Genomic DNA, 27,022 nt, shown 5'->3' with positions numbered 1-27,022 from the left:
GGCTACAAGAAGCTGGTTGTCCTTTCGACGATATTGTGAAAAGACTTGGCAGAAATGTAGCCACTGTACTTAACTGCTGGCAGCAGTGTTCACGACAAAATGGTCACGAGATGACCAGGATCCGGATGTTCACGTGCCACTACTGAGAGAGAAGACCACCATATTCAGCATGGGGCTCTGGTGCATCATACTGCATCTGCAGCTGCAATTTGAACAGCAGTATCACGGTGACACAATGAACTGTTAAAAATTGGTTACTTCAAGTACAACTCTGAGCCATCTGCCCTATAGCGCGCCCAAGCCACCATACTTTGTGACTTCAGTGGTGTCAATGGGGAGCTGATTGGAAAGCAGGGCCAAGGTCTGATGTGTTTTCTGATGAAAGCTGGTTCTCCCTCAATGCCAGTGATGGCTTCGTGTCGGTTGGGAGGCGGCCAGCTGAGGGCCTGCAACCAACTCGTCTGTGCGCTGCACATACTGAACCTGCAACTGGAGTTACGGTCTGGGTTGCAAAGCAGGAGCAGTCTCGTGGTTATCCTACGCGCCGTGACCTCAAATCTGTATGTCAGTCTGGTGATTCGACCTGTTGTGCTGCAATTCGTGAACAATATTCCAGCGGGTATTTTGCAACAGTATAATGCTCACCCACATACTGCTGCTGTAACCCAGCATGCTCTGCAGTGTGTCACGTATCAACTTGTTGCTTTAACCTGCTCCATTGCCAGACCCGTCTCCAATTGAGCACATACGGGACACCATCAGACGACAACTCCAGCTTCGTCCACAACCGGCATTAACTGTCCCTATATTGACTGACCAAGTGCAACAGACACAGAACTCCATTCCACAAACTGACATCTGGCATGCTCGCATTCAACATTCTGGTGGTTACACCAGCTATGTACCAGCATTTCACATTTGCATTAGCATATCTTGCGCTTATGTTAAACCGTGATCTTGCAATGTTAATCACTTAAACATGTTACCTAGACAAATGTATTTCCAAAATTTCATTACCTTACATTAATTATTTTTTTGGAGTTGCAATTTTTTCCACCAGGGTATTTACAAATTCTGAGTATGCCAACATGGTCTCTGTGTATGGGTTTTGTAATGAAAACACTGCTACTTGTAGAGAATATGGTAGGTGATTTTCTAATCACAGAGTACCTGATTCAAGAGTGCTTATTCATGTGTTCACTAAACTGTGTGACACTAGTATAGTGCCAAGCAGTCCTATCACATCTGAATGAGCAAATGAACAGTGTTTGGGTGAAACAGTAGACATTATCGAGTTGGCAGAACGTATTTCTTCAATAAGTACACACAGAATTTGTATGTGGGATGACAAATTGATGCTTCAGATTATGAGCATTGCAGCCCTCAGAAAAGAATGCCAAGGTGACCTCAGAAGATCTACAAGATCTACATGTGGTGTTCTTTAGAGATTTTGAAAGTGCACTGAAGTATGTGGTAGACTTTATTAATATCAACTCTGACTTAATCACTTACCTTCGCTTAACACCTTCTGCAAGTATTTGTTTGGGTTACCATACTTAATGTTGTATTTGATATATTTTAATCAGTTTATACTACAAATCCCTAAAATATTTACTACACCTTCTGAAACACTATGTATACTGTATAAAATGCAGATTGTATTAAACATGCTTGCATACTGGGAAACTGGAGCATCATCTCAGTAATAGTGCAAAATCTGTAAAAATTATGATTACTAAAATATCAGTAATTCACACAATAATATTATATAGCCTCAAAGTCATGGAACATGCTCCTAAAAACACAGAATGTCTTAAATTAAACAAACAGCCATGTCTCATACTTCCTCTTTGTTTTCCTTCATTCTTATGACAGCTGGGCTCTCTCACCTTGGTGTCTGAGTGACCTGCTCATCCGTCCCAGCCTTCCCCAACCTATCCTTATTTCCTCCTTGAGGTACAAATTAACAGTTCCAAAAGCTAGGATAGCTCATTGTACTTCAATGTATGTCAATCAACAGCACTCGGGATACCACCTTCTGAAGGTAGGTAATGACCAGTCACTCTGCCTTCTTGTGATTTTATACATTATAAACAATGTTTTGCAACTATCGCAGATGAATAGTTTATGGTTAAAAAATACTTACCCTTCACTATCCAGCACTTCCTGGATATTTGCTTTCGTTATAAGGTGATCGTCACATTTAAACCAATGGTTCCGTTGTTGACGAATAAATGCTGTATAATGGCCAGCGTCTAGTGAACCCAGATGATTTATCACAGCAAAAAGAGAATACCTGAAAAAACGCTAATTTTAATGAATTTTAAGATTACAACTTTACAAATTAAGTAAAACTCACAAAGTCAGGAGAGATTGTCTATATCAATTACTGACACTAATTTGTTCCGAACCGCTATTTTAAAATTTCAGTAAGCAAGAAACTAAGTTCTCCTCTACTGGAGCAGCCAATTTCTTTCTGAAGTAAAAATGTGGTTTACAATATGAAAGTTCTATGCAAATAATAGTTCTAAAACAGTAGATACTTTTTTCAACAATTTGGGCCTTTTTCTTTAAAAAAGATTCTCCTATTACCTACAAAACAAAACACTACTATAGAAGTGATGACTGGTTCAAATAAAATCTGCTGTATGAATGAGTTACAGATGCAGCCCAATGGTAACTATTCAAAAGAAAGGAGGTCACAAACATTAAGGAGTGGCGATGCCTTGAAGCCTTAACTTAAAGGTGACAGTATTCTTGTGTGTGCTTTTTACTTCCAAAGATGCTGAACTCAGAGCTTGGTGTGGTGGGAAATTGTGGTGAGGATTGTGTTTCAGTTATGCTCCAAGTCTTAGGGGGAATAGAGGAATAGATTACATTGCTCACAGTCAAACTTTGTTTTAATATTATTAACGAAAGTTCTAAATTTTCTCAGGTAGAATCCTTATTGTTGTACTGCAGATATTACCTATTTCAGTTGCCACCTTCAAGAAACAGTTTAAAAAGTTGGAAACTGCGACTCAGACACAGACGCAGAATCAGGCCACAGCAATAGAGTGGACAGCATACCAGGCCTGGTGGATTCTGCCAACCACGATGTGCCCTATGTGACCACAACATGAGTATGACAAACTTGAGAGAAGAAAAGACCTTATTTGCAGACCTCTAATGCAGGTTTGATGTGGTGGAAAAGTCTTAAACAGGATCAGTTCAGCGACATAATGATAAATGGGAAGCTGCTTATAAAAAAATCCCCAAAACTGATACTCAAGCCCCCAACAAGAATGACAAATGAAAATGCCTGCACCAGGCTGGGAGCCACACAACATTTATTTTGTATTGTGAACGAGAAGCTTCAGGGGTATGAAATGAGTCAAAGTGTACACTGAGAAAGAAAAACAGCAGGTAGAACTAAAGATGATGATCAGCGTAATGAATATATTACACAACGTGCTTGACCGACACAAGATTGGGGGGAGGGGATCAAACAGTGAGGTCATCGGTCTGATTGGATTAGAGGAGGAAGTCCACTGTGCCCTTTAAAAGGAACCATCCTGGCATTTGCCTGAAGCGATTTAGGGAAATCACGGAAAACCTAAATCAGGATGACCAGAGGAAGGTTTGAATCGTCGTTCTCCCGAATGAGTGTTCAGGGTGCTAACAACTGCACCAGCTCCCTTGGTCACAGACACAAGAAAGCTAGTCTTCAGTTACAAATAAATAGTGAAATTTGCAGAAAAATCACTACTCTGAAAACTAATACTGACTCCTCAGTCACACTAGATAGCTGCCAATTTATCTAGCACTGTGAGTTAAACATTTACTGGACTCTACTGGTGCTGTCGAAGACTAACAGTTACATATACACTGTCAGAAAAGCAGCCTGTTTATAATGAAAATTTTTACTTGTCATGCAGCTAACAAGAATCTTCAGCCCTTGAATCTAAAGATGAGGTAATTTGTAGAAACATGGCCAATAAAGTATGTTTATAATTTATTAGTTTTTTACTGTGATTACTTAATTACTATTAAAAACAGTCTTGATCACGATTTATTTAACACGGTGACCAATTTCGACCACTACTGTGGTCATCTTCAGACCATTGAGTAGGAACCTCTTTCTGTTGGAGAATCACTAGTGATCAGTAGTGATTCTCCAACAGAAAGAGGTTCCTACTCAATGGTCTGAAGATGACCACAGTAGTGGTCGAAACTGGTCACCGTGTTAAATAAACCGTGATCAAGACTGTTTTTAATAGTAATTATTTATAAGACATTGATCACTGCTGTTCCCGTAATGCATTCAAAAGTAATAAAGTTTTATGATACTTGCAGGAGTACAAAAAAAATTAATCTTAACCTTACACAGAGAGTCAAAGTATATGGAAATTTTCTTTTTATGTTGTGGTGTCATCGTGTAAATCACTGTTCAGTTGAAACTAACTTTTGTTATTACCAATAAATACCATAAAAAAGAGAGAACATATTGAGAAGCAAGTACAAGAATTCCAAAATCTTGGAAGGGGGTTTGAGCTTGTAGTTGAGAAGAGTCGGGTCTCTTCATTTTATTTAGCACTAAGGCCCACAACTTGTCTAATTTCGATCCTCCTCCTTTTCTGTTAAAGTTGTTTTTGTACTTTCAAACTTATATGGCTTTTATATACTTCCTAGAACAGTAATTATTGGACCTTGAGATAACTATAGTATCAGTGAAACTAATTTGGCAGTTCCCTGACTCCAGTCGATGATCTGCTGCTGCTGCTAATTCACCCGTGTTTCCCAGATGATAACTGCGGTGTTCCTTAAGTTGTTTATTAATGCTTGTTTTTCAAGTTCCTATATACACTTGATCACATGCTAAGGGATTTTATACATTCTTGTAGTGGTGGCCATAGGCCATTTGAAGTGTCCAAGTATCTATGCACCTTTCTTGTTGGTTTAAACATTGTTCTCAAACTGTGTCTCATTTTGTACTCTACTGATGCGATCTATGAAAAATTTTATAAATAGGAGGAAAACCTTCCCTTTAGCTGGCTGTTTTTCACTAGAAGCTTCAGATCTTTCAGTATGTAGTGTTGTATTTATCTCTGCCACAGTAACTGTTTCTTCTGAAAGCAGTTCTTAAATAGTGAGCTTGTCCTCAAAGTACTGTAATACATAGATTTTTTTTTAGCCTGGTTCATTAATTTTTTTTATCACTCCTCTTTTCCGATTTGGATGGTGATTGGAATATTTGTGATAGTATGTGAGAGGGTTTTTTGTAGAATGTGTGCCCTCATTTTGCACCCTCTAGAATACCAATAGAAGACACTGTTGGTGATATCGAAGCTAAAATCAGTTTTTTTACCTAAACCAGCTGCTGACAAAATATGCACGGAATCAGCGAGGGTATTGCTTAGGAGTGAACCACCTAGCAGTAACTTAATAAAAGGTGAGATGAAAGCTCTCTGATATTTGAATTCTTACAAAGACAGTCTAATTCTTCCAGGATATAAGGGCAATACTTCAGTGGAAACAACAAAAGAATACTACCCCAGGACATAATATAAGCAAGATGATACAGAGAGCTAAAGAGAGATTCCATCACCTCTGATCTTACAACAAACAAGGTAATAAAAACCTTTCCAATTCCTCCCATTAATAAGAAGGATGTCATCAAATCAGAAGTGTTTCCATTAAGATTACATAGTTTACTAAAAATTCAAACACCTGCCACTCCATTAAGACCTTTTGTTCGCCTTATTGGTTGTCCAATCTGTGGGATTGCAGAACATTTTGACATTCTCCTACAGCCATTTATAGGAAAAACTGACACTTAAAGTTTCTGGTAAATTTATTGAAAAATTAAAATTGTTCAGGTTCAGTTTTAATGTTGTATCATTGTTTACTATGGTTCCTCTTAATGGGATGATGTCACAGTTGGAAAATATTCTCACTCAGGATATGGCAGATGTCTATAAACCTTGTCTCACATTATCTTACTTTCAATAGGACCACAAATTCTATGAGAAAACTGATGGCGTGGTTTTGTGGAATCCATTCAGTGCAGTTGTCCTGAACCTTTATAAAGAAAAATTTGAAGAAACAGCCCTCCAGACAGCGAAGAAAAAAACCTTCATATTGGTTTTGGCATGCTGATGAAACTTTCATTGTATAGAGTCAGGAAGAAAAACAACTCTGAGAATTTCTAGACTTCCTGAATTGTATTAATGCTAATATAAAGTTCACAATGGAAACAGAGAAACTTGAGGAAATCTCATTTCTGGATGTACAGGTACTTAGAAAACCCGACAGCAGTTTAGGGCACAAAGTCTACATAAAGCCCACTCATATGAACAGATACCTGATTTAAGCATTGTCATCTGGGAGACACAGATAAATTGACAGAAGCAGATCATGCACTTCGGCCATGGAATCACCAATTTAATTTCTCTGATACTATGGTTTTACTAAGATTCAATCATCATTATTGCTAGGATGTCAAGTAGGCAAGTAGGCCTTAATACTAAATGAAGTAAGAGACACCAACTCTTCCCAACTATAAGCTCCATAACACGTCTGCAAGAGTCCGTGACCTTAGGCGGCAGTTGATGATGTCGAAAGTCAAATGTTACATCGATATGTATAAACAGTTCAGCTTGCTGAGCTTTGGTAATGTTTTCTGAACCATTATAGCCTCTGACAACTTTTTTAGTGCTGAAAGATGAACATGTTAGGCAGAGAAATATACCTCTGACCCATTCAAAAAATGTCATCAAGGATGCAAATGCCAGTCGACAAAGCCTGCATTGTATGGCAAATGTGAGAACCATAAAACAGTTAGAAAATATTCTGCCATTAAGGATTGGATTCTATACAACAAAGATATTCATCAAGACAATAGTCTTTGAAAGCAGATTTTGCAGATGGAGTTAAGGTGAACAAATTTTTTCTGGCTGTGTGACTGCATAAAAGAGCATTATTTCAACATTTTTATTAGTATTGCAGACAGTCACTATCAGCATAGTATATTTGTCAATATAATGGAGGCAACTTGCCATAGTAATGGGAATGATGGAGAGAGAATATATAGATACTAAGATTATAGCCATTATATTGAATTTTATCTTAACTCCACACATGTATTTAATTCTTTTGTTTTCCTTATTTGAGTGATCACATTACATTTAAATCATACCCAGTATGAAGCTAGACTTCACTTGTCTCAAACACACAGAGAAAGCAAGACAACAATGGACAGTACCATATTTCTGTGGTTTAGTTAGAACTTACCTGTTATCACCCAAAACATTCCGACAGCTACCGTTGTTGGTTCCTGTACTGCAGCTGTGATTATGATTACGACGGTGTGACATAAATGGTGTCATGTCTAAATGTTCCGGAAAAGCAATGAATGTAGATATTTTTTTATGAAAACGGCTGGAATGCTCAAATCGCTGAAAGAAAAAAAAAATATAATGTCAACAATAACATTAAAAAAACAGCACCATGTACCAATACAAACCACTAGGGTTAACTTTAATTTTAAAAGAATGCTCTGCCAAAATGATGCACAAACAATAATGCTAACCCCCCCCCCCACACACCTGCCTCTACACTCCCTAAGTCTTACTGGTAATAATTTTGAGGGGAGTTGTTAATAGTGGTATATGACATACCCTCTGCGACATACCATCCTGTTGTTTATTGATTATAAAAGTGTAAGAAGAACTGGTAGAAATGCTACAGGATTAACTTACTTGCACAACCAGTACACAACACTGAAACTGAAAGGAGATTCCAAAAGGGGTATTAAATTCAAGTATCTTCATAATCTTTTAAAGCTATGAAAAATATTGCGAACTGTTTAAGCTTGACTTAACCATAGATCCATTTCTCCGACTGGTATCCATCACAACTGAATTTGATTTTTCGCCAGATTCTCAAAAAAAAAAAAATGCCAAGGTTTCATTTTTGAGAAATATGACAATTCATGCGGTATTGTCAAACAGCTGTTTGTGCTCTACTTTAATGTTAGAAAGAAAAATGATTAAATCAGAGTACATGGCAGCTGCCTTTCTGCCTGTGTAACACATTATTACACTCACTACGGAAAAGTAAACAAGTTTATACCTAAATTAATCATAATAAAATTTGAACAAATTTTTGGGTCAGGAAAAGTATTTAAAAAAAATGTTTATAATGTATTTGGTGTGAAAAGCAATGATCTGCACACCACAAATTTAGGAATATTGAGTAAATCGACAATGACAAAAATGACTACAGCCTCTAGGCCACTGATATTAAGTTTTCACCGTCAAAATATAAAGAGAAGCTTTGTAAAGTTACCAGAGTAATGAATAAAACAAATAATGGAAACTCCAGGTTGGAATATTAACAATATTAGGAAAAGGATAGACCACTACTTGCTGTAAACACGACCTGTTTAGTTGCAGACACACATAAGAAAAGACTGTTGCACATTACAGCTTTCGGCCAAAGCCTTCTTCAGCAAAAAAATGCACACAAATTCATACATGCAACCACCAACAGGAGTTGCCTGTGGTAGCAATCATATGTGTGCGGGGGGGAGGGGGGGTGAATGCACATGTGTTTTCTTTGCTGAAGAAGGCTTTGACCAAAAGTTACAATGTACACTCCTGGAAATTGAAATAAGAACACCGTGAATTCATTGTCCCAGGAAGGGGAAACTTTATTGACACATTCCTGGGGTCAGATACATCACATGATCACACTGACAGAACCACAGGCACATAGACACAGGCAACAGAGCATGCACAATGTCGGCACTAGTACAGTGTATATCCACCTTTCGCAGCAATGCAGGCTGCTATTCTCCCATGGAGACGATCGTAGAGGTGCTGGATGTAGTCCTGTGGAACGGCTTGCCATGCCATTTCCACCTGGCACCTCAGTTGGACCAGCGTTCGTGCTGGACGTGCAGACCGCGTGAGACGACGCTTCATCCAGTCCCAAACATGCTCAATGGGGGACAGATCCGGAGATCTTGCTGGCCAGGGTAGTTGACTTACACCTTCTAGAGCACGTTGGGTGGCACGGGATACATGCGGACGTGCATTGTCCTGTTGGAACAGCAAGTTCCCTTGCCGGTCTAGGAATGGTAGAACGATGGGTTCGATGACGGTTTGGATGTACCGTGCACTATTCAGTGTCCCCTCGACGATCACCAGTGGTGTACGGCCAGTGTAGGAGATCGCTCCCCACACCATGATGCCGGGTGTTGGCCCTGTGTGCCTCGGTCGTATGCAGTCCTGATTGTGGCGCTCACCTGCACGGCGCCAAACACGCATACGACCATCATTGGCACCAAGGCAGAAGCGACTCTCATCGCTGAAGACGACACGTCTCCATTCGTCCCTCCAGTCACGCCTGTCGCGACACCACTGGAGGCGGGCTGCACGATGTTGGGACGTGAGCAGAAGACGGCCTAACGGTGTGCGGGACCGTAGCCCAGCTTCATGGAGACGGTTGCGAATGGTCCTCGCCGATACCCCAGGAGCAACAGTGTCCCTAATTTGCTGGGAAGTGGCGGTGCGGTCCCCTATGGCACTGCGTAGGATCCTACGGTCTTGGCGTGCATCCGTGCGTCGCTGCGGTCCGGTCCCAGGTCGACGGGCACGTGTACCTTCCGCCGACCACTGGCGACAACATCGATGTACTGTGGAGACCTCACGCCCCACGTGTTGAGCAATTCGGCGGTACGTCCACCCGGCCTCCCGCATGCCCACTATACGCCCTCGCTCAAAGTCCGTCAACTGCACATACGGTTCACGTCCACACTGTCGCGGCATGCTACCAGTGTTAAAGACTGCGATGGAGCTCCGTATGCCACGGCAAACTGGCTGACACTGACGGCGGCGGTGCACAAATGCTGCGCAGCTAGCGCCATTCGACGGCCAACACCGCGGTTCCTGGTGTGTCCGCTGTGCCGTGCGTGTGATCATTGCTTGTACAGCCCTCTCGCAGTGTCCGGAGCAAGTATGGTGGGTCTGACACACCGGTGTCAATGTGTTCTTTTTTCCATTTCCAGGAGTGTATATCAGTCTTTTTGGTGTGCCTGTCAGGAACCCAGGAGTATGGAGTAAGTCATACTGAATAGTGTTGAGAGAGAGACACTGATTGTTCTGATTCATTAATTGAGAGAGTATGAGTGAATACAATAACACACAAATGTGGAAACCAGTAACTGTGTGTAAAACTGAGTAGTATTTATCAACTCTAGTAGGTTTTATTAGGAGCATCACCAAAAATTATTGTACACCGTTCAAGTAAACTGGAGTGTGTGTTTCATCCATGAAGCTTCCTTTTCTAATTATCTACCGATGAATAATTTTATCAACCAGTACAAAATTCCCATCATATATTAAAAAAAGAGAAACCCTAAAACAATGTAGCCCACAATTAAGAATCCCAAACTATCTTGAGTCTAGTTGTTGATCAGCTAAACATTTTGCCCATCCTAAGATAAATGATTTGTAAACCATTAATAACTGAAGTGTCTGAACAGATAGAAAATATGACCAATTTCAAGCCCAAACATTGGCATTTTGTGTGAAAAACTATACCAGTAAAATAGATTTTGACTCAAATTTGAACTGATTTAGCCAGTACTACTCTCCTGGTCTTCCAAACACTATAAAAGATGTCCTGTACAGCTTGTTGGGCTACCATTCCTGGGAGAAAAGATAACAATTATTTATGTAGAGCTTATAAATTGTTTCCAGATTGAAAGTTTTACTTTGTATTTAAAAGTGTTTACCACACAGGCAAGATGTTTTCTTTTAACATGCACTGTGCTGGACAGAGAAAATTTCATTCTGAAGCAATGCTCAACTTACTTCTTACAGCTACAATTTACTTATATTTTACATTAAAACTTTACTTCTTATAATGCCTTTCTCATTTAACTGCAAACAACATTTGACTGCTCACAAAACCTATGCAATAATTTATGGTAATTTGTTGTCAATAAAACTGAGTACTTAGTGTCATTTCTAGCTTAAAGTGGGAACTTTCCCTATTCCTACTTTCACTAACCAATTTAATGCAGTACTACTACTTTTTATTGCAATCAGAATTTGTTTTTATCAAAATGTGTCCCATAAGCCAATTAATCCCAGGTAACAATATTTTGAATGTTTTAAGGGGGGGGGGGGGGGTGGTGAGAATTTGCATTTAACTGTAAGTTGCATATTGTCAGCACATCAGTCACCATACTAAACAGTCTGGCATCAAATCTATTTGTTGGATGTGACTGTTCATATGTTTTATACTATCAGGAAACATATTCTACTAATATGAAAAATATTTCATGACATCAAGGAGAAATGACACAACACAACATAACCTTGAGGGAAAGGGAATGAATGAATGTAAATCACCCACTATAGCACAAACACTAGTTCTCTTGGAACATACTGGATGATGCACTGGCCATGACAGGCACAGGAACCACTTCTCACAGTGGTTCAGGTAAACAATGGAACATCTCAATCAGGATGGGTGGACAGGGACTTGAACTGCATAGCTCCTGAATGTGTTTACCATCTGAGTGACTGTGCCACCTTGTTCAGCTTTAGGGATGAAAAAGTGGAAGTAAAAATATGCCTTAAACCACACACAGTATGATATCAAGATGCATTTAAGACTTAATGGTTCTTTTAAGTTTGGACAGCTACATAAAACATCCTAGGACCTGCACAATATAACAAAATCAGCAAAATGTCATTGGATCACTTAGTTACTTATTTTATTAACAAGTAAAAGTATAGCGTGAGAGAACAGGCATGTGGAAAAAGGAATGAAAGGGATAGCCACCAGGTAGGTTTTGGCATCAAAACAATTTAATAATTCCCAACACTTGGTTTAAAACAATGAATAATGTTTTTATACTTTGAGGAGACTAGCTGAAACTCAAAGGCTTCAAATAAATCATATACAGGTAACAATATTATAAGAAGGAAAGTTGCTAACCACCATACAGCGCAGATGCTGAGTCACAGGTAGGCACGACAAAAAGGCTCTCACAATTAAAGCTTTCGGTGATTAATGCCTTCGTCAACAACAACAATAGACACACATACACATGAAACCACATGGTTTCAGTTGTTTGAGACTGCAGTCATGTGTATGAGTTGCGCGCGCACACGCACACGCGCGCGCACACACACACACACACACACACACACACACACACACACACACACACACACACACACACACGTTTGTGTGGGGAGGGGGGGGGGGGCGAGCACACGTGTATGTGTGTCTCCTGTTGGCGAAGGTGTCAATTGCCGAAAACTTTAATTGTGAGAGTCTTTTTGTTGTGCCTGTGTGTGCAACTTACCATCTCCGCTATATGGTGAGTAGCAACTTCCCTTTTCATAATATTCTTATATTACATCCTGGATTTTCCATTGTTCACATACAGATAGGATAGAGATTTTGAAACCAAGTTTCAAACAGCAAAATATTGCCAATGGCAGATATGGAGTTTGACCGTAATTTATTGCTTATGACCTGCAGATCTACATCTACGCTCTGTGAAACACTGAAGTGCAAGATAGAGAGTATGTCCTGTCATACCAGTTGTTAGGGTTTTTTCCTGTCCCATTCACATAGTGAGCACAAGAAGAATGATTGCTAAAATGTTTCTGAGAGTGCTGTAATTAGCTTAATTCTATCTTTGCAATACCTATGGAAACGATATGTGTGTGGTTGCACTATATTCCTGCATTAGCTGGTTCTAAAAATTTGTAAGTAGGTTTGCACAGGATAGTTTGTGTAATCTTCAAGAGTCTGCCAATTCATCTTTGCGATACACTCCCATGTGACAAACAAATCCTGTGACCACCAGTTTTGTATAAAGTCTCCTTTGTAGACTTGTTTGTATTTCTCTAGTACTCTACCAGTTAACAGCAATGTGCCACCATATTTATCTGTGACTGAGCCATGTGATCATTCCAAGGTACTTCATTACAGGTACAATTTGAAAAAAGTCTGATATCATATTTTGCCTGCAAGGTCATTAATACACAAATGAACAGGAATGATCCCAATTCAGTTCCCTAGAGCACATCTGAAGTTCGCTTCATTTGTCAATGACTCTCTCTACAAAATAACTTGCTGTATCCTCCCTTCCAAAAAAACCCTTAATCATTCAGATTTTGCTTGATACCCCTTACAATTGTGTGTGCGTGTGGTACTGAATCAAATGCATTTCAGAAAACAAGATATATTTCAACTACATGTCTGCCTTGATCCACTGTTTTCAGTATGTCATGTGAAGAAAGTGTGAGTCGGTTTTCACATGCTCGATACGTTCAGAATCCATGCTAGTTAACATGAAGGAGGTCATTCTGCTCAAGGTACCTCATTAAATTCAAACTCACAACATTTTCTAAGATTCTACAACAAACTGATGTCAGGTAAACAATGGAACATCTCAATCAGGATGGGTGGACAGGGACTTGAACTGCATAGCTCCTGAATGTGTTTACCATCTGAGTGACTGTGCCACCTTGTTCAGCTTTAGGGATGAAAAAGTGGAAGTAAAAATATGCCTTAAACCACACACAGTATGATATCAAGATGCATTTAAGACTTAATGGTTCTTTTAAGTTTGGACAGCTACATAAAACATCCTAGGACCTGTACAATATAACAAAATCAGCAAAATGTCATTGGATCACTTGGTTACTTATTTTATTAACAAGTAAAAGTATAAGACAGTAGTATTGTGGATTACTTCTGCTACCCTTCTTGTAGATGGGTGTGACCCATGCTTTCTTCCAACTACTGGGCATGTTTTTTTGCTCCAGACATCTACAATAGATTCTAGATTCAGTAGAGAAACAACAACACAACACAACATAATCTTGAGGGAAAGGGAATGAATGAATGAATGTGAATCACCCACTATAGCAAGAACACTAGTACTCTTGGAACATACTGGGTGATGCACTGGCCATGCCAGGCATAGGAACCACTTCCCACAGTGGTTCAGGTAAACAATGGAACACCTCAATCAGGATGAGTGGACATATTTAAAAGAAAGACATTCCTTGTTGTATTGGGATCTTCTTACAGAATTTCAATCACCAACTTTCTCCTCTGAATGTGAAAATACTTTGTTGACACCAGCCTACATAGGAAGAAATACTAATTATAATCAAATATGGAAAATCACAGTTTGCATGGAAATGTATAGGTGTTTGTTTTTTCTGTCCGCTCTTCAAGAGTGGAATAATGGAGAATTATTGTGAAGGTGGTTTGATGAACTGTCTGCCAGGCACTTAAGTGTGATTTGCAGAGTATCCATGCAAATTTAGATTTTGGCCAAGTTGCAGCAACATTCCTCAAGGCAAAGACATTAACTGGGGTGTGGGTGGATCAATATATTGCTTTACTGATAGTCAGTAAACCACCAGTGCCACATTTATTGTATTTTACTGACCCTAAAACAACACTGGTGGGTATAATGAGAGAGGGAGGAGATATGTGGCCGCCTGTTTGTGGGTTGCTCCACATGCCAGCAATTGGTAGCCTGCTACGAGTCAGTGACAAGTTTCAAAGACCCATATCTTTCAGACATTAGTGGAACGATGCTGTTCGCTAAAACACATGCTGTTTCTTTGGCTGTTTGTGGCATTTGTCCCCTTTCCCCACTGTAGTTCTCTAATTTCTTCTCTTTCAAAGTATATTTCATTATTAATAGATATTCACTGATTTCCTTACTACTTTGTATTTCCCTTTCTATCTTTACACCTCAGCCCTCCCTTCTCTTGATACCAAAAGCTCTCTCCAATTATGGGCCTTCCCCTCTTATACAGTGTTTTACTAAATTCTATTTAACTTCACAAGCTGCAGACTGTCATTTGCTTTGTTTGATCTCTTAATATTATATTCTGCTTCCTCTCTATAGCACAAAAATGATCTGTTTTTGTCATGATATGCAACATTCCTCTTTCTATGGCTGCTGACCTCAGGAGAAGAACATGTCTTAAGAGGAAAGTATTTTTGTCTACCTCGAAGGAACTGAAAAGCCCAAAGTCGATCTACATGACAATTCGATATGCCTGGAGAGCTGAAACATGTTTCAAGGATTTGTAATCAGATGATAAAAGAGAGTTGCCTTCCCTATGAAGAAAATAACATACATGGATAAAACAGGGCTTAAGAAGAGCCTAACACATCTACAGCTACATATATACTCCACAAGCCACCTTTTGGTGTGAAGGTGGGTACTTTGTGTACTTGATTTCCCCTTTTCTTGTTCCAGTTGGGTACAGTGTGCAGGAAGAATGAATGGTGGTGAGGCTCCATATGGACTTGGATCTGTCTAATTTTATCTTCATGGTCTTTTGCTGAAATTTACGTAGGAGGAAGCAATGTACAGGTTGACTCTTCTAGGAACATATGAGCTCAGAACTTTAAACATTAGGCTACGCAGTGATGCAAAATGCCTCTCTTGCAGCATCTGCTGCTGGAGTTGACTCAGCACCTCCATGATGCATCCACACTTGCTAGATGAACCTGTAACGAAATGTGATGCTCTCTTTTGGATCTTCTATGTTTTCTCTATCAGTCCTATCTGGTACAGATCCCAGACTAATGAGCAATATTCAAGTATTGATCAAATGAATGTTTTACAAGGTACTTCATTTTTTGATTGACTACAGTTCTTGGGGAGTCTTCCAATGAATCTCAGTCTGGCATCTGTCTTACCCGCAGTTAATTTATGTGGTCTTTCTACTTCAGATGGCTCCATAAGCATACTCCTACATATTTTATGGAAGTAATTGCTGCTAGTGATTCTTCTGCAATCATGTAATCATACAGTAAAGGGTCTTTCAGTCCATGTATTCACAATATGTTAAATTTGTTTAAATTGCCACTCCCTGCATCAAGTGTGTATCGCCTGCAGGTACTCCTGCATTTCGCTACAATTTTTTAGCGTTGCGACTTCTCTGTCTGCAATATAGTCACCTGCAAAAAGCCTTACGGAACCTCTGACATTATCTACTAGGTCATTTATATACGCGGTGAGTATGTAACACACATTACTCTTTCATTTTGTGAACGGTTCCAGATATCAAAATGAAGTTTTTGGCAAATGATAGTATGGTAAGGGGCACATGCTTTGGTGTGTGATAAAGAGTCTTAACTCTTTATCAATCAGTATACTGAAACAAGTACAATTTCTTTAAATGGACTGAAATACTTTTTTAATGGTATCTGAAAGTACTTGAAAAGCGAGTATAGTGATATAATGCTTGTTAATTTTGATACTGAAAGTCTTCTCAAAGTAATCTGAGAAATATTCTGAAACTGAATGCCAAATCAGCTAGAATCGGCTACTACGTTGTAAACTGCTCATGCCAGGCTATGTCGTATCAAGTATTTCGACTGTTTTCTTGTCTGCACTGCAGAACTAGCTGGAGCTGTGATGTCTATCTGCAGGTCATTTATGCTTCAACATCCTTTCGTCTGCCTCTGTAGCTGTACAGTCTGCAAGGTGGATTGCTAACCAAACGAGTCTGTGTTCGATTCCTGGCTGGGTCAGAGATTTTTTTCTATTCGAGGACTGACTGTCGAGTTGTCCTTACATTCTTATTGCCATAATTGACATTCCACTGTTGATATGGCTGACATGACCCAAAAGCCAATGACACACAGTCTTTGCAAGCAGACATAAACACCAATGAGAAGTTAGACATGCTACTTTTACGAGCCAAATTTCAGAGAGATACTGTCAAAATGGTAAAGCATTATAGGGATGTCCATCCTGATCATCTCTGTCCATCTCACCAACCAGCTGCCCAAATTATTGGGTCAATGGTATGAACAGGCAGCTTCAATGTCAAACAGAGGACGAGGAAAAACACTGCAAATGGGAAAGCACATGCAGAAGCTGCTCTGGAAGGATGCTTATCAGTCCGCAAGGTAGCAAAGAGACATATTTGCCATGGAATGTGGAATCAGACGAGTGTAATTCGCATCTTGCATTGAGATAAATTCCACCTTTATCAACTGTCGTTACATCAGGCACTCTGAGGACGTGATTTTGACTGTTATATAGAATTTGGTCAGTTTACTCTGCATTGCCTGGGAGGCAACACTCTTTACAATGAAGCAACGTTTACAAACCATGATATTGTAAATTTATGTAGCATGCACAACAGAGCACCTGAAAATCTACAATGGCTTCGTCAGGCACAGTGTGGCATTATAGGATATTCCATTATGGGATCTTATTTCATCCCAGAGGTGTTATATGGAAATACAAGTACCCTACGCACATTTTCTTACAAACATTCTACCTCACTTGATATGTGACAGTTCATGTGGTGTCTACCTCGCTTGATATGCGACAGTTCATGTGGTGTTGCAATGCAAATCCTGAATTAAAGGTTTACTGTCCATTGCATTGGATGGAATGCTTCAGTACAATGGCCAGCCAGGTCCCCTGATTTGACTCCTTATGATATCTTTCTAAGGGGAGCACTGAAAGATGTGGTGTATCACGAAGCCATAACTATGCCAGACGCTAGGTGCCATAGAATCATTGCAGCATGTAGCAGCATATCATCCAATGTACTTTCATCTGTCCGTCTACCTCTTGAATGACGATTTCAAATATGCCTTGCCATTGATGTTAAACAATTTGAGCACATGCTAAAGAGAAGTTTAAAAGCACATTTCATTAAGAAAAGTATATATTTTGTGGGTGGCACATCCTCAGCCACTCTGAATAATATGTTTAGTTTAATTAAAGTGTACTCCATTTAATTATAATTTCAAGTAGTAACTAAAGACACATCTGTCCAACAGCAGGTGTTTTACTTTTAGGAAGCATTCAGGCATCTACAAGCAAAGAAAATCTGGTATTATTATTATTATTTTTCTTTCTTTTCTCAGACGTTATGTCTGGTCAAAAATGGAAAGTGACGCGGACCTTGATCAAGCGTGACTTCCTTTTAACTGTACGGTATATGTTATATTGCATTTAGGGACTTTCGGGTGATTGAATATGTATCAATAATTACGGATTTCTGTAGTTGTATATATAAGTTTGGATGTAGCTGTATTGCATTGATGTACTGGTGGATATTGTGTGGTATGACTCCTGTAGTTGATAGTATAATTGGTATAATGTCAACCTTATCCTGATGCCACATGTCCTTGACTTCCTCAGCCAGTTGGATGTATTTTTCAATTTTTTCTCCTGTTTTCTTTTGTATATTTGTTGTATTGGGTATGGATATTTCGATTAGTTGTGTTACTTTCTTCTTTTTATTGGTGAGTATGATGTCAGGTTTGTTATGTGGTGTTGTTTTATCTGTTATAATGGTTCTGTTCCAGTATAATTTGTATTCATCATTCTCCAGTACATTTTGTGGTGCATACTTGTATGTGGGAACGTGTTGCTTTATAAGTTTATGTTGTAAGGCAAGCTGTTGATGTATTATTTTTGCTACATTGTCATGTCTTCTGGGGTATTCTGTATTTGCTAGTATTGTACATCCGCTTGTGATGTGATCTACTGTTTCTATTTGTTGTTTGCAAAGTCTGCATTTATCTGTCGTGGTATTGGGATCTTTAATAATATGCTTGCTGTAATGTCTGGTGTTTATTGTTTGATCCTGTATTGCAATCATGAATCCTTCCGTCTCATTGTATATATTGCCTTTTCTTAGCCATGTGTTGGATGCGTCTTGATCGATGTGTGACTGTGTTAGATGATACGGGTGCTTGCCATATAGTGTTTTCTTTTTCCAATTTACTTTCTTCGTATCTGTTGATGTTATGTGATCTAAAGGGTTGTAGAAGTGGTTATGAAATTGCAGTGGTGTAGCCAATGTATTTATATGAGTGATTGCTTTGTGTATTTTGCTAGTTTCTGCTCGTTCTAGAAAGAATTTTCTTAAATTGTCTACCTGTCCATAATGTAGGTTTTTTATGTCGATGAATCCCCTTCCCCCTTCCTTTCTGCTTAATGTGAATCTTTCTGTTGCTGAATGTATGTGATGTATTCTATATTTGTGGCATTGTGAACGTGTAAGTGTATTGAGTGCTTCTAGGTCTGTGTTACTCCATTTCACTACTCCAAATGAGTAGGCCAATATTGGTATAGCATAAGTATTAATAGCTTTTGTCTTGTTTCTTGCTGTCAATTCCGTTTCAGTATTTTTGTTAGTCTTTGTCTATATTTTTCTTGTAGTTCTTCTTTAATATTTGTATTATCTATTCCTATTTTTTGTCTGTATCCTAGATATTTATAGGCATCTGTTTTTTCCATCGCTTCTATGCAGTCGCTGTGGTTATCCAATATGTAATCTTCCTGTTTAGTGTTTTCCCTTGACTATGCTATTTTTCTTACATTTGTCTGTTCCAAACCATATTTATATCATTGCTGAATACTTCTGTTATCTTTAGTAATTGGTTGAGTTGTTGATTTGTTGCTGCCAGTAGTTTTAGATCATCCATGTATAGCAAATGTGTGATTTTGTGTGGGTATGTTCCAGTAATATTGTATCCATAATTTGTATTATTTAGCATGTTGGATAGTGGGTTCAGAGCAAGGCAAAACCAGAAAGGACTTAATGAGTCTCCTTGGTATATTCCACGGAGACTCATTAAGTCCTTTCTGGTTCTGCCTTGCTCTGAACCCACTATCCAACATGCTAAATAATACAAATTATGGATACAATATTACTGGAACATACCAACATAAAAATCACACATTTGCTATACATGGATGATCTAAATCTACTGGCAGCAACAACTCAACCAATTACTAAAGATAACAGAAGTATTCAGCAATGATATAAATATGGCTTTTGGAACAGACAAATGTAAGAAAAATAGCATAGTCAAGGGAAAAACATACTAAACAAGAAGATTACATATTGGATAACCACAGTGACTGCATAGAAGCGATGGAAAAAAACAGATGCCTATAAATATCTAGGATACAGACAAAAATAGGAATATTATTATTATTATTATTATTATTATTATTATTATTATACCTAATAAAGTTAATAAACTAGTTTATTTTTATTTATTTATTATTCTTTTTGTGAATAAGGCTGTTTATCAGTATCACGTATGAATGACCATAATTAGTGTTTCAACTTTAACAAGTAATCAAGAAAAGGGAGGGTTTAAGTGAAAAATTGGCTACCAAGACTGTAGATGCTTCCACAAAAACCTAGAAACGTACACACATTTGAAAAAGTTTTTCTAAGCTTCATCTGATGTGCCAGAAGCAAAAAATTGACAAGAATTATATCACTGTACTCATCTTTTCCAGCACTTTCGGATGCCATTAGAGAAAGTATATCATTTCATTTAAAAAATCATACTTGCTTCAATATCTCAATCAACACAGGAGTTGGGCCTCTTTATAACAAACCGAAGTACATGTCCCTTAGCATACTACCAGCTGTCAAAAAAATCATGAAATAAAAGGGGTCTTATGTGACTCTCTCTGTATATTGTGAAACTTAACAGTCCTATAATACTCTCATGGAACACATCCTTAGTTTCTTTTACTTCTGAAGATCTATCCATTCAGACTGAAATGCTGTGTTTTGTTTGCTACAAACTCTTCGATATGATCACTCAGTTTGTGAAATCATCCGTACACTCGTATTTTGTTCATCATGTGGCAGGGCAGAACTGTATGAAATGTCTCCCGGAAGTCAAGAAACATTGTATCGATGTGGATGCCAGTATGTATTGGTTTCTGGGTCTCATGGACAAACAGAGGGAGGTGGGTTCCACATGACCACAGTTTTTAGAACCAATGTTGATTCCTACAGAGGAGATTTTCAGTCTCCAGAAATGTCACCAGTGCTTTTTTTTTTTCAATTACTGGGAAGCTTTGCTCCTCTAGAGACGTAAGGTAGATTGCTGGTAGAAAATGAGCAAGTTCTTTCACATATTCTGTATAGAAATGACATGGTATCCTGTCAGTTCCAGTAGCCTTTCCTCTTTTGAGTGATTTCAGTTCCTTTTCTATCTCTTGATCACTTATTTTGTTATTTGTCATTTTGTCATTCATGCAACTAATTAAAGGAGAAACTACAGTAGGGTCTTCCTCTGTGAAACCATTTTGGAAAAAGGCATTTATTATTTTGGCCTTGACTCTATCATCCTCTGTTTCAATGTCATTATGGTCATAGTGTCTGGACAGATGGCATCAATCCATTTATTGATTTAACGTAAGAATACAATTTTTTAGGATTTTTTTGTCAAGGTGGTAGACAGAATTTGGCTTTAGAATTCATTGAAGGCTTAACACACAGCCCTATTTTTACAACAGCAAAATAAAATGCAGCTTTAAACCACACACAGGAAAATTATCGAATATGCTCGTAACTACATGAAATTAATGTGGAAAATTGTTAATACTAGCAACCAATTAAATTCTGTAAACTTCACATATTTAGAAGGTACACCAGCCATACAGAACTGAAAACAATTTACCAATACTCCTGGCTGCCTTTGCAATGAGGAAAATGGTTTTAAATTCAGCTATCAACTTTACATTACCATCTTAAAGAATTTCAGCCCTCACAGTGAAATCACACAACAAAGCATATGTCTTGATAAATGCTCTTGCTCCCACTAATAGTGATAACAAGGAACATCCTCAGAAAGCAGAAAGCTTTTGGGAAACACTAGACAAAACTATAAGCAAGCTCTCCAAACATTTTTTGAAAATCTTATTAGGTCATTTTAATGCACGGGTTGGCATCAATAAGAAATACAGAATGTCTAATAAGCTTTTAAACATTATTTGCGCCGAGTCTTATGACTACACAGATTGTGAAACCTCTAAAAAAATTTGGGAATCACTTAAACCATTAATCCATTATTAGGGGAATTCCAGGTTGATCATCTGGCAGTTTCAGCAAAAATATGTATGAGATTCAAAATGTCTAAGTATGGAAAGGAGTCGTCAATTTGCATATCTGTTTAACACAAATCAAAATTCGATTTCCTTAGATCCAGATCCATGGGCAACAGATTGCCTGAAGAAGAATGTAAGGCTTTTACTCATGATCTACAAGAAAAAGATTCCAAGGAGTGGCCAAACCTCCGAAACACGTTACAGACATCAGCCACAAAGTTAGGACAATTACACATGAAAAAAACATAGATGATGGAATACAACCTGTGCTGAAGCTGTCAATGAGTGAATCAAAGCAATGAACCACTGGAATGGACATCATACATTTGAAAAACAATGGGAAACCTTCCCGTAGATACAAAAATCAACCTCAAGAACAGTTCACAATGAAACACTTGCCGATGACAAATGCAGACTTAGATATAGAGACAGAGCAGGCTTTCCAGAAAAACAACATCCGAAACCCATGGGATCCATACAATAAATGGATAATATTACATATAAAATGAAACTTTGTCATTAAGACAGTTGTTTTGCTAGAAGTATTATATACCTCAGAAAGAGGCCACTCAAAACTTGACGGAAATGGAAAAAGAGAATGAAAAATTTTCAGAAAAATGTATGGTCTCTTTAATATAAATCGTATATGGATTAAAGAAAAACCACAAATCTATCCACAGAAGTTGACAAGTACACAAATGGAATACGAAGAAGACACTTTAAATTCTACAGTCATGCCTGCAGATTGTGCAACACTAGATCAACTATAAACTTACTTCATATAATAAATTGAAAAAAGAAAAAAAATCACATTGATAGTAAAAATTAAGCAAGACTTATGAGCAATGAATGCCATAGAAAACTCCATCAGAGAACACAAAGCCTTTGGAATCCTAGCTGCAAACACATAATGCAGTGAAAGCTAAAAGACCACTGGAAAACAGTGGACTGACAAACACAAGAAACAACACAGTGTGTTTATGGGAAGAGATGAAGCAAAAGAACTGTCGGACCATGCTAACACATTCAAATATGCTCTTTAATTGGGTATAATGTAGAAATAAGAAAATTACTGTATCTGTTGTATGACATACATGACTGATTACTGGTACAAATCAAATACATAATGAGTGTTTTCAGACTGAGTGTTCTTCACAACAGGTAATCAGTTAAAATTGTTCAGCTGAATGTAATCAATCAGGAGTTTTCCAATAGAGAGAGTTTAACTTCTGGATGTTTACTTTTACCTAATAGATTTTGACCAATCACTAGCTGTGAACACTCACTCCAATCTGAAGATGTTAATTATACAGGGTGAGGCTGCTAAGTCATAACACCCCTTGTATCTCCCCAACCGTAATAGATACAAAGATTCCATTTGGACAGTGAATTGCAGGGATAGGGGCTACTTGAATTCATCACATTTCTTGTTTAAATTTTAGCGTAATATGAGGGGCTTAAAAAGACGGTTTCAAATATGTGTACATTATAATATTTAGGCGAATTGTTTTTGAGACACAGATATGTTCCCATATTATATTCGTCCTTCGAAGCAGCATTAGACAATGCGACCTTTCCTGTTGACCACTGATGAACTTAACAGGGAAGGCGTTGGTTTCCTGCTTCTTGATAACGTCGCAAGGTGACGCACGAGGTAGCTGGATAGAAGGGTATAAATGTGCTGCTAGGGTAATGAGACATCGCATTTCTGTCACAGTTTCTTGGAGCAGAAATGTACACCAACAAAGAAAAGTTAGATATGCTTCTAGTGTATGGTGAAAGCAGAAGAAATGCCATTAGAGCAATAAAGCGATATGGTGAGCTGTATCCCATTCGTTAGTGTCCTATGCACTAGCTTCTTGCACATATTTCCAAGAAACTACTCGAATCGGGATCACAGAACGCCATACAGAGGACAAGGCAGAAAATTGAAACTGGTCAGGTAAATGAAGAGGGCGCCCTAGTGTTGGCACATAATGACCCTACTGTTTCGTCGTGACGTATTGCCTCGGAATGGGGTATAAGTCAGAGAAGTGTTCTACGCATATTGCACCAGCATAGATTTCACCCGTTTCAGCTCTCATTACATCAAGCACTCTCCGGTGCGGATTTTGAACGGTGGCAGGAATTTTGCCGGTTTGCTCTGCAGCGCCTACAAAATGATACAATGTTTTTTCAACGGGTGCTTTTTACTGATGAAGCAACTTTCACCAACCACAGTAATTTGAATTTGTATAAGATGCATTACTGTTCAATAGAGAACCATCATTGGCTTCGACAGATACAGCATCGACAACCGTGGAGTGTTAACGTGTGGTGCAGAATTGTCAGAAATGTCATTGTGGGGAGGTACGTCATACCGGGTATACTAAATGGCAATAAGTATGCACAGTTCCTGTGAAACATAATGCCCATTTTGCTGCAAGATGTACCACTAACTACGCGTCAGTGGATGTGGTTCCAACATGATGTCTGTTCTGCTCACTCTTCCCGTGTGGCTACAGGGCAGTTAAATGAAAAGTTCCCTGATTGTTGGATAGGATGATGTGATGAAGTGAAGTGGCCAGCCCGGTCTCCTGATTTGACCCCTCTTGAATTTTTCTGTAGGTAGCAATCAAATAAAGTGTATGCTCAAATACCAACCACACCAGACAATATGAAGCAATGTATCACGGAAGCGTGCGCTGACATCTCACATGACACCCTCGCAGCCATTCACAAATCATTCGAATGGCAACTACAAATGTGCATTGTAGCAGAGGGGAAGCATTTTGCTTCAGTAAAGTTTTGTATCATGTACAGTTATGTATTTTGCATCTTTGTGTGTACTTGCTTCGTATTGTGATCAATAGTACATATTTTCAAATAAAAAACAAATATGTACGACATAATTGTGACCAATAAGGGCCTCCTTATTTACATTTGTATTTCTGTTACTTAAAATGTATTAATATCTTTTAGTATTTTAATACTGTATGTTGTCTACTATTTTGGTATTTTGCATCTTTGTGTGTACTTGCTTCGTATTGTGATCAATAGTAAATATTTTCAAATAAAAAACAAATATGTACGACATAATTGTGACCAATAAGGGTCTCCTTATTTACATTTGTATTTCTGTTACTTAAAATGTATTAACATCTTTTAGTATTTTAATACTGTATGTTGTCTACTGTTTTGGTATTACAGATGTCAAATAACTGAATAATATTTGCATGACATCATCAGTTAATTTCTGTGCAAAATATCGCAGTATGAATTACTATTGTCGGGTAAATGAGCGTGTTTGTGGTACGACGGACTCGTGACATTTACCATGTAGTCTAAACAACAGAAAAAATCGCATTGGACAATGCCGCTTCGAAGGATGAACACGATACGAGAACATATCTGTGTCTCAAAAACTATTTGCCTAAATATTATGATATACACAAATTTGAAACCGTGTTTTTAAGCCCATCATGTTAGACTAAAATTTAACAGAGTGTTCCATTTAAAAAAAAAATGGCCTTATATCTCTGCAATAAAAAATAGCACAAACATAAAATGTGACATATTCAAGTAGCCCCTGTCCCTGCAATTCACTGTCCAAATGGCATCGTTGTATCTATTATGGTTGGGGATATACAAGGGATGTTGTGAAATAGCTGCCTCACCCTGTTTATACACTGAAGAGCCAAATAAACTGGTACCTCTGGCTAATATTGTGTAGGGGCCTATGAGCACACACACGTGTCGCAACACGATGTGGCATGGACTCTACTAATATCTGAAGAAGTGCTGGAGGGAATTGAGACCATGAATCCTGCAAGGCTGTCCATAAATCTGTAAGTGTATGGAAGGGGGGGGGGGGGGGGGTGGAGATCTCATCTGAACAACGCGTTGCAAGGCATCCTAGATAATGCTCAATTATGTTCAGGTCTGGGGAGTCTCGTGGCCAACACAAGTGTTCCTGGAGCCATTCTGTAGCAATTATTTACGTGTAGGGTATCACTTTCCCTGCTGGAATTGCTCAAGTCCATCAGAATGCACAATGGACATGAATGGATGCAGGTAGTCAGACAGGATGCTTACATATGTCACCTGTCACAGTCGCATCTAGACTTTTCAGGGATCCTATATCACTCCAACTGCATATGCCACACACCATTACAGAGCATCCACCAGTTTGAACACTCCCCTGCTGAGATGCAGGGTCCATGGATTTATGAGCTTGTCTCCGTACCCATACATGTCCACCCACTCGATAAAATTTGAAACCAGACATGTCCAGGCAGGCAACATGTTTCCAGTCACTAGCAGTCAACAGGCAAAGACGAAGCATAAAGTTTTGTGAAGCAAGGTGGGGCGGGGCCAAGAGGGTGCCTGAGGCAAGCGAACAGAAGTGGGTGAGGGGGATGGGCGGCGTGAGGGGGATGGGCGGCGTGAGGGGCACGCAGGGCGCTGGAGACTGTGTCTCATGGAGGGAGGGTGGGGGGTGCGCGAGGCTGCAGCTCAGAGAGGGAAGGAGGGGTGCCGCAGGAGGGGGGAGGAGTGGAGTCTGTGGCACGAGTAGGCAGGCGCGGAGGCACACTGCATGGGGGAGGGGGGGCAGGGAGTGCCGCGGCTGGAGAGTGGGCTCATGAGTGTGGCAACCATAGGCATGCTGGTGGAGGGCCATAGGTCCGCAGAGGGGGTGCAGAGTCCTCCCGGATGGTAGGCACGCGGGGCCACGGCAGGAGGGTGGGCACAAAGGGGGTGTGAGTGCGGTGCTCCGGCGGGGGGTGGGCGATCGGTTCCGCAGCAGGGGGTGGGCGATGTGGTCCGCTCCGGAGAGGGGGGGGGTGGTTCGGGTATGTGGCTGGTTGAGGAATGGGTCTGCGGCTGGAGGGGAGCGTTGCTGCGGCTGGAGGGGAGTGCATTGCTGCAGTGGGAGGGGGGGGTGGGCTCACGGCTGGAGAGGTGATGATATGCGGCGGGAGGGGAGGCTAACGGTGAGTGGGGAGTGTTCCGCGGCGGGTGGGGTGTGTTCTGCGGCTGGAGGGATCTGTTCCGCGGCGGGGGAGGTGTGTTCCATGGCGAGTGGGATTTGGGGTTTCA

At 39.4% G+C, this 27,022-nt stretch overlaps 1 protein-coding gene across 1 annotated transcript in view; it reads right to left on the bottom strand.

Annotated features, from left to right (window-relative positions):
• Window positions 1–27,022, bottom strand: part of LOC126163147 (ubiquitin carboxyl-terminal hydrolase 22) — a 131,482-nt gene that overhangs the window by 13,667 nt on the left and 90,793 nt on the right. Inside the window, exons 7-8 of the mRNA XM_049920076.1 lie at window positions 7,273–7,436; window positions 2,147–2,296 (exon numbers count right to left, since the gene is read on the bottom strand). Of these exons, the coding sequence (XP_049776033.1) occupies window positions 2,147–2,296; window positions 7,273–7,436 (314 nt within the window). The remainder of the gene's footprint in view (window positions 1–2,146; window positions 2,297–7,272; window positions 7,437–27,022) is intronic.

The sequence above is a fragment of the Schistocerca cancellata genome, chromosome 2 (assembly GCF_023864275.1).
Source record: "Schistocerca cancellata isolate TAMUIC-IGC-003103 chromosome 2, iqSchCanc2.1, whole genome shotgun sequence".
NCBI classification, from domain to species: Eukaryota; Metazoa; Arthropoda; class Insecta; order Orthoptera; family Acrididae; genus Schistocerca; species Schistocerca cancellata.
Note: the sequence above shows the minus strand (reverse complement) of the source record. Positions and strands in the feature narration are given on the sequence as shown.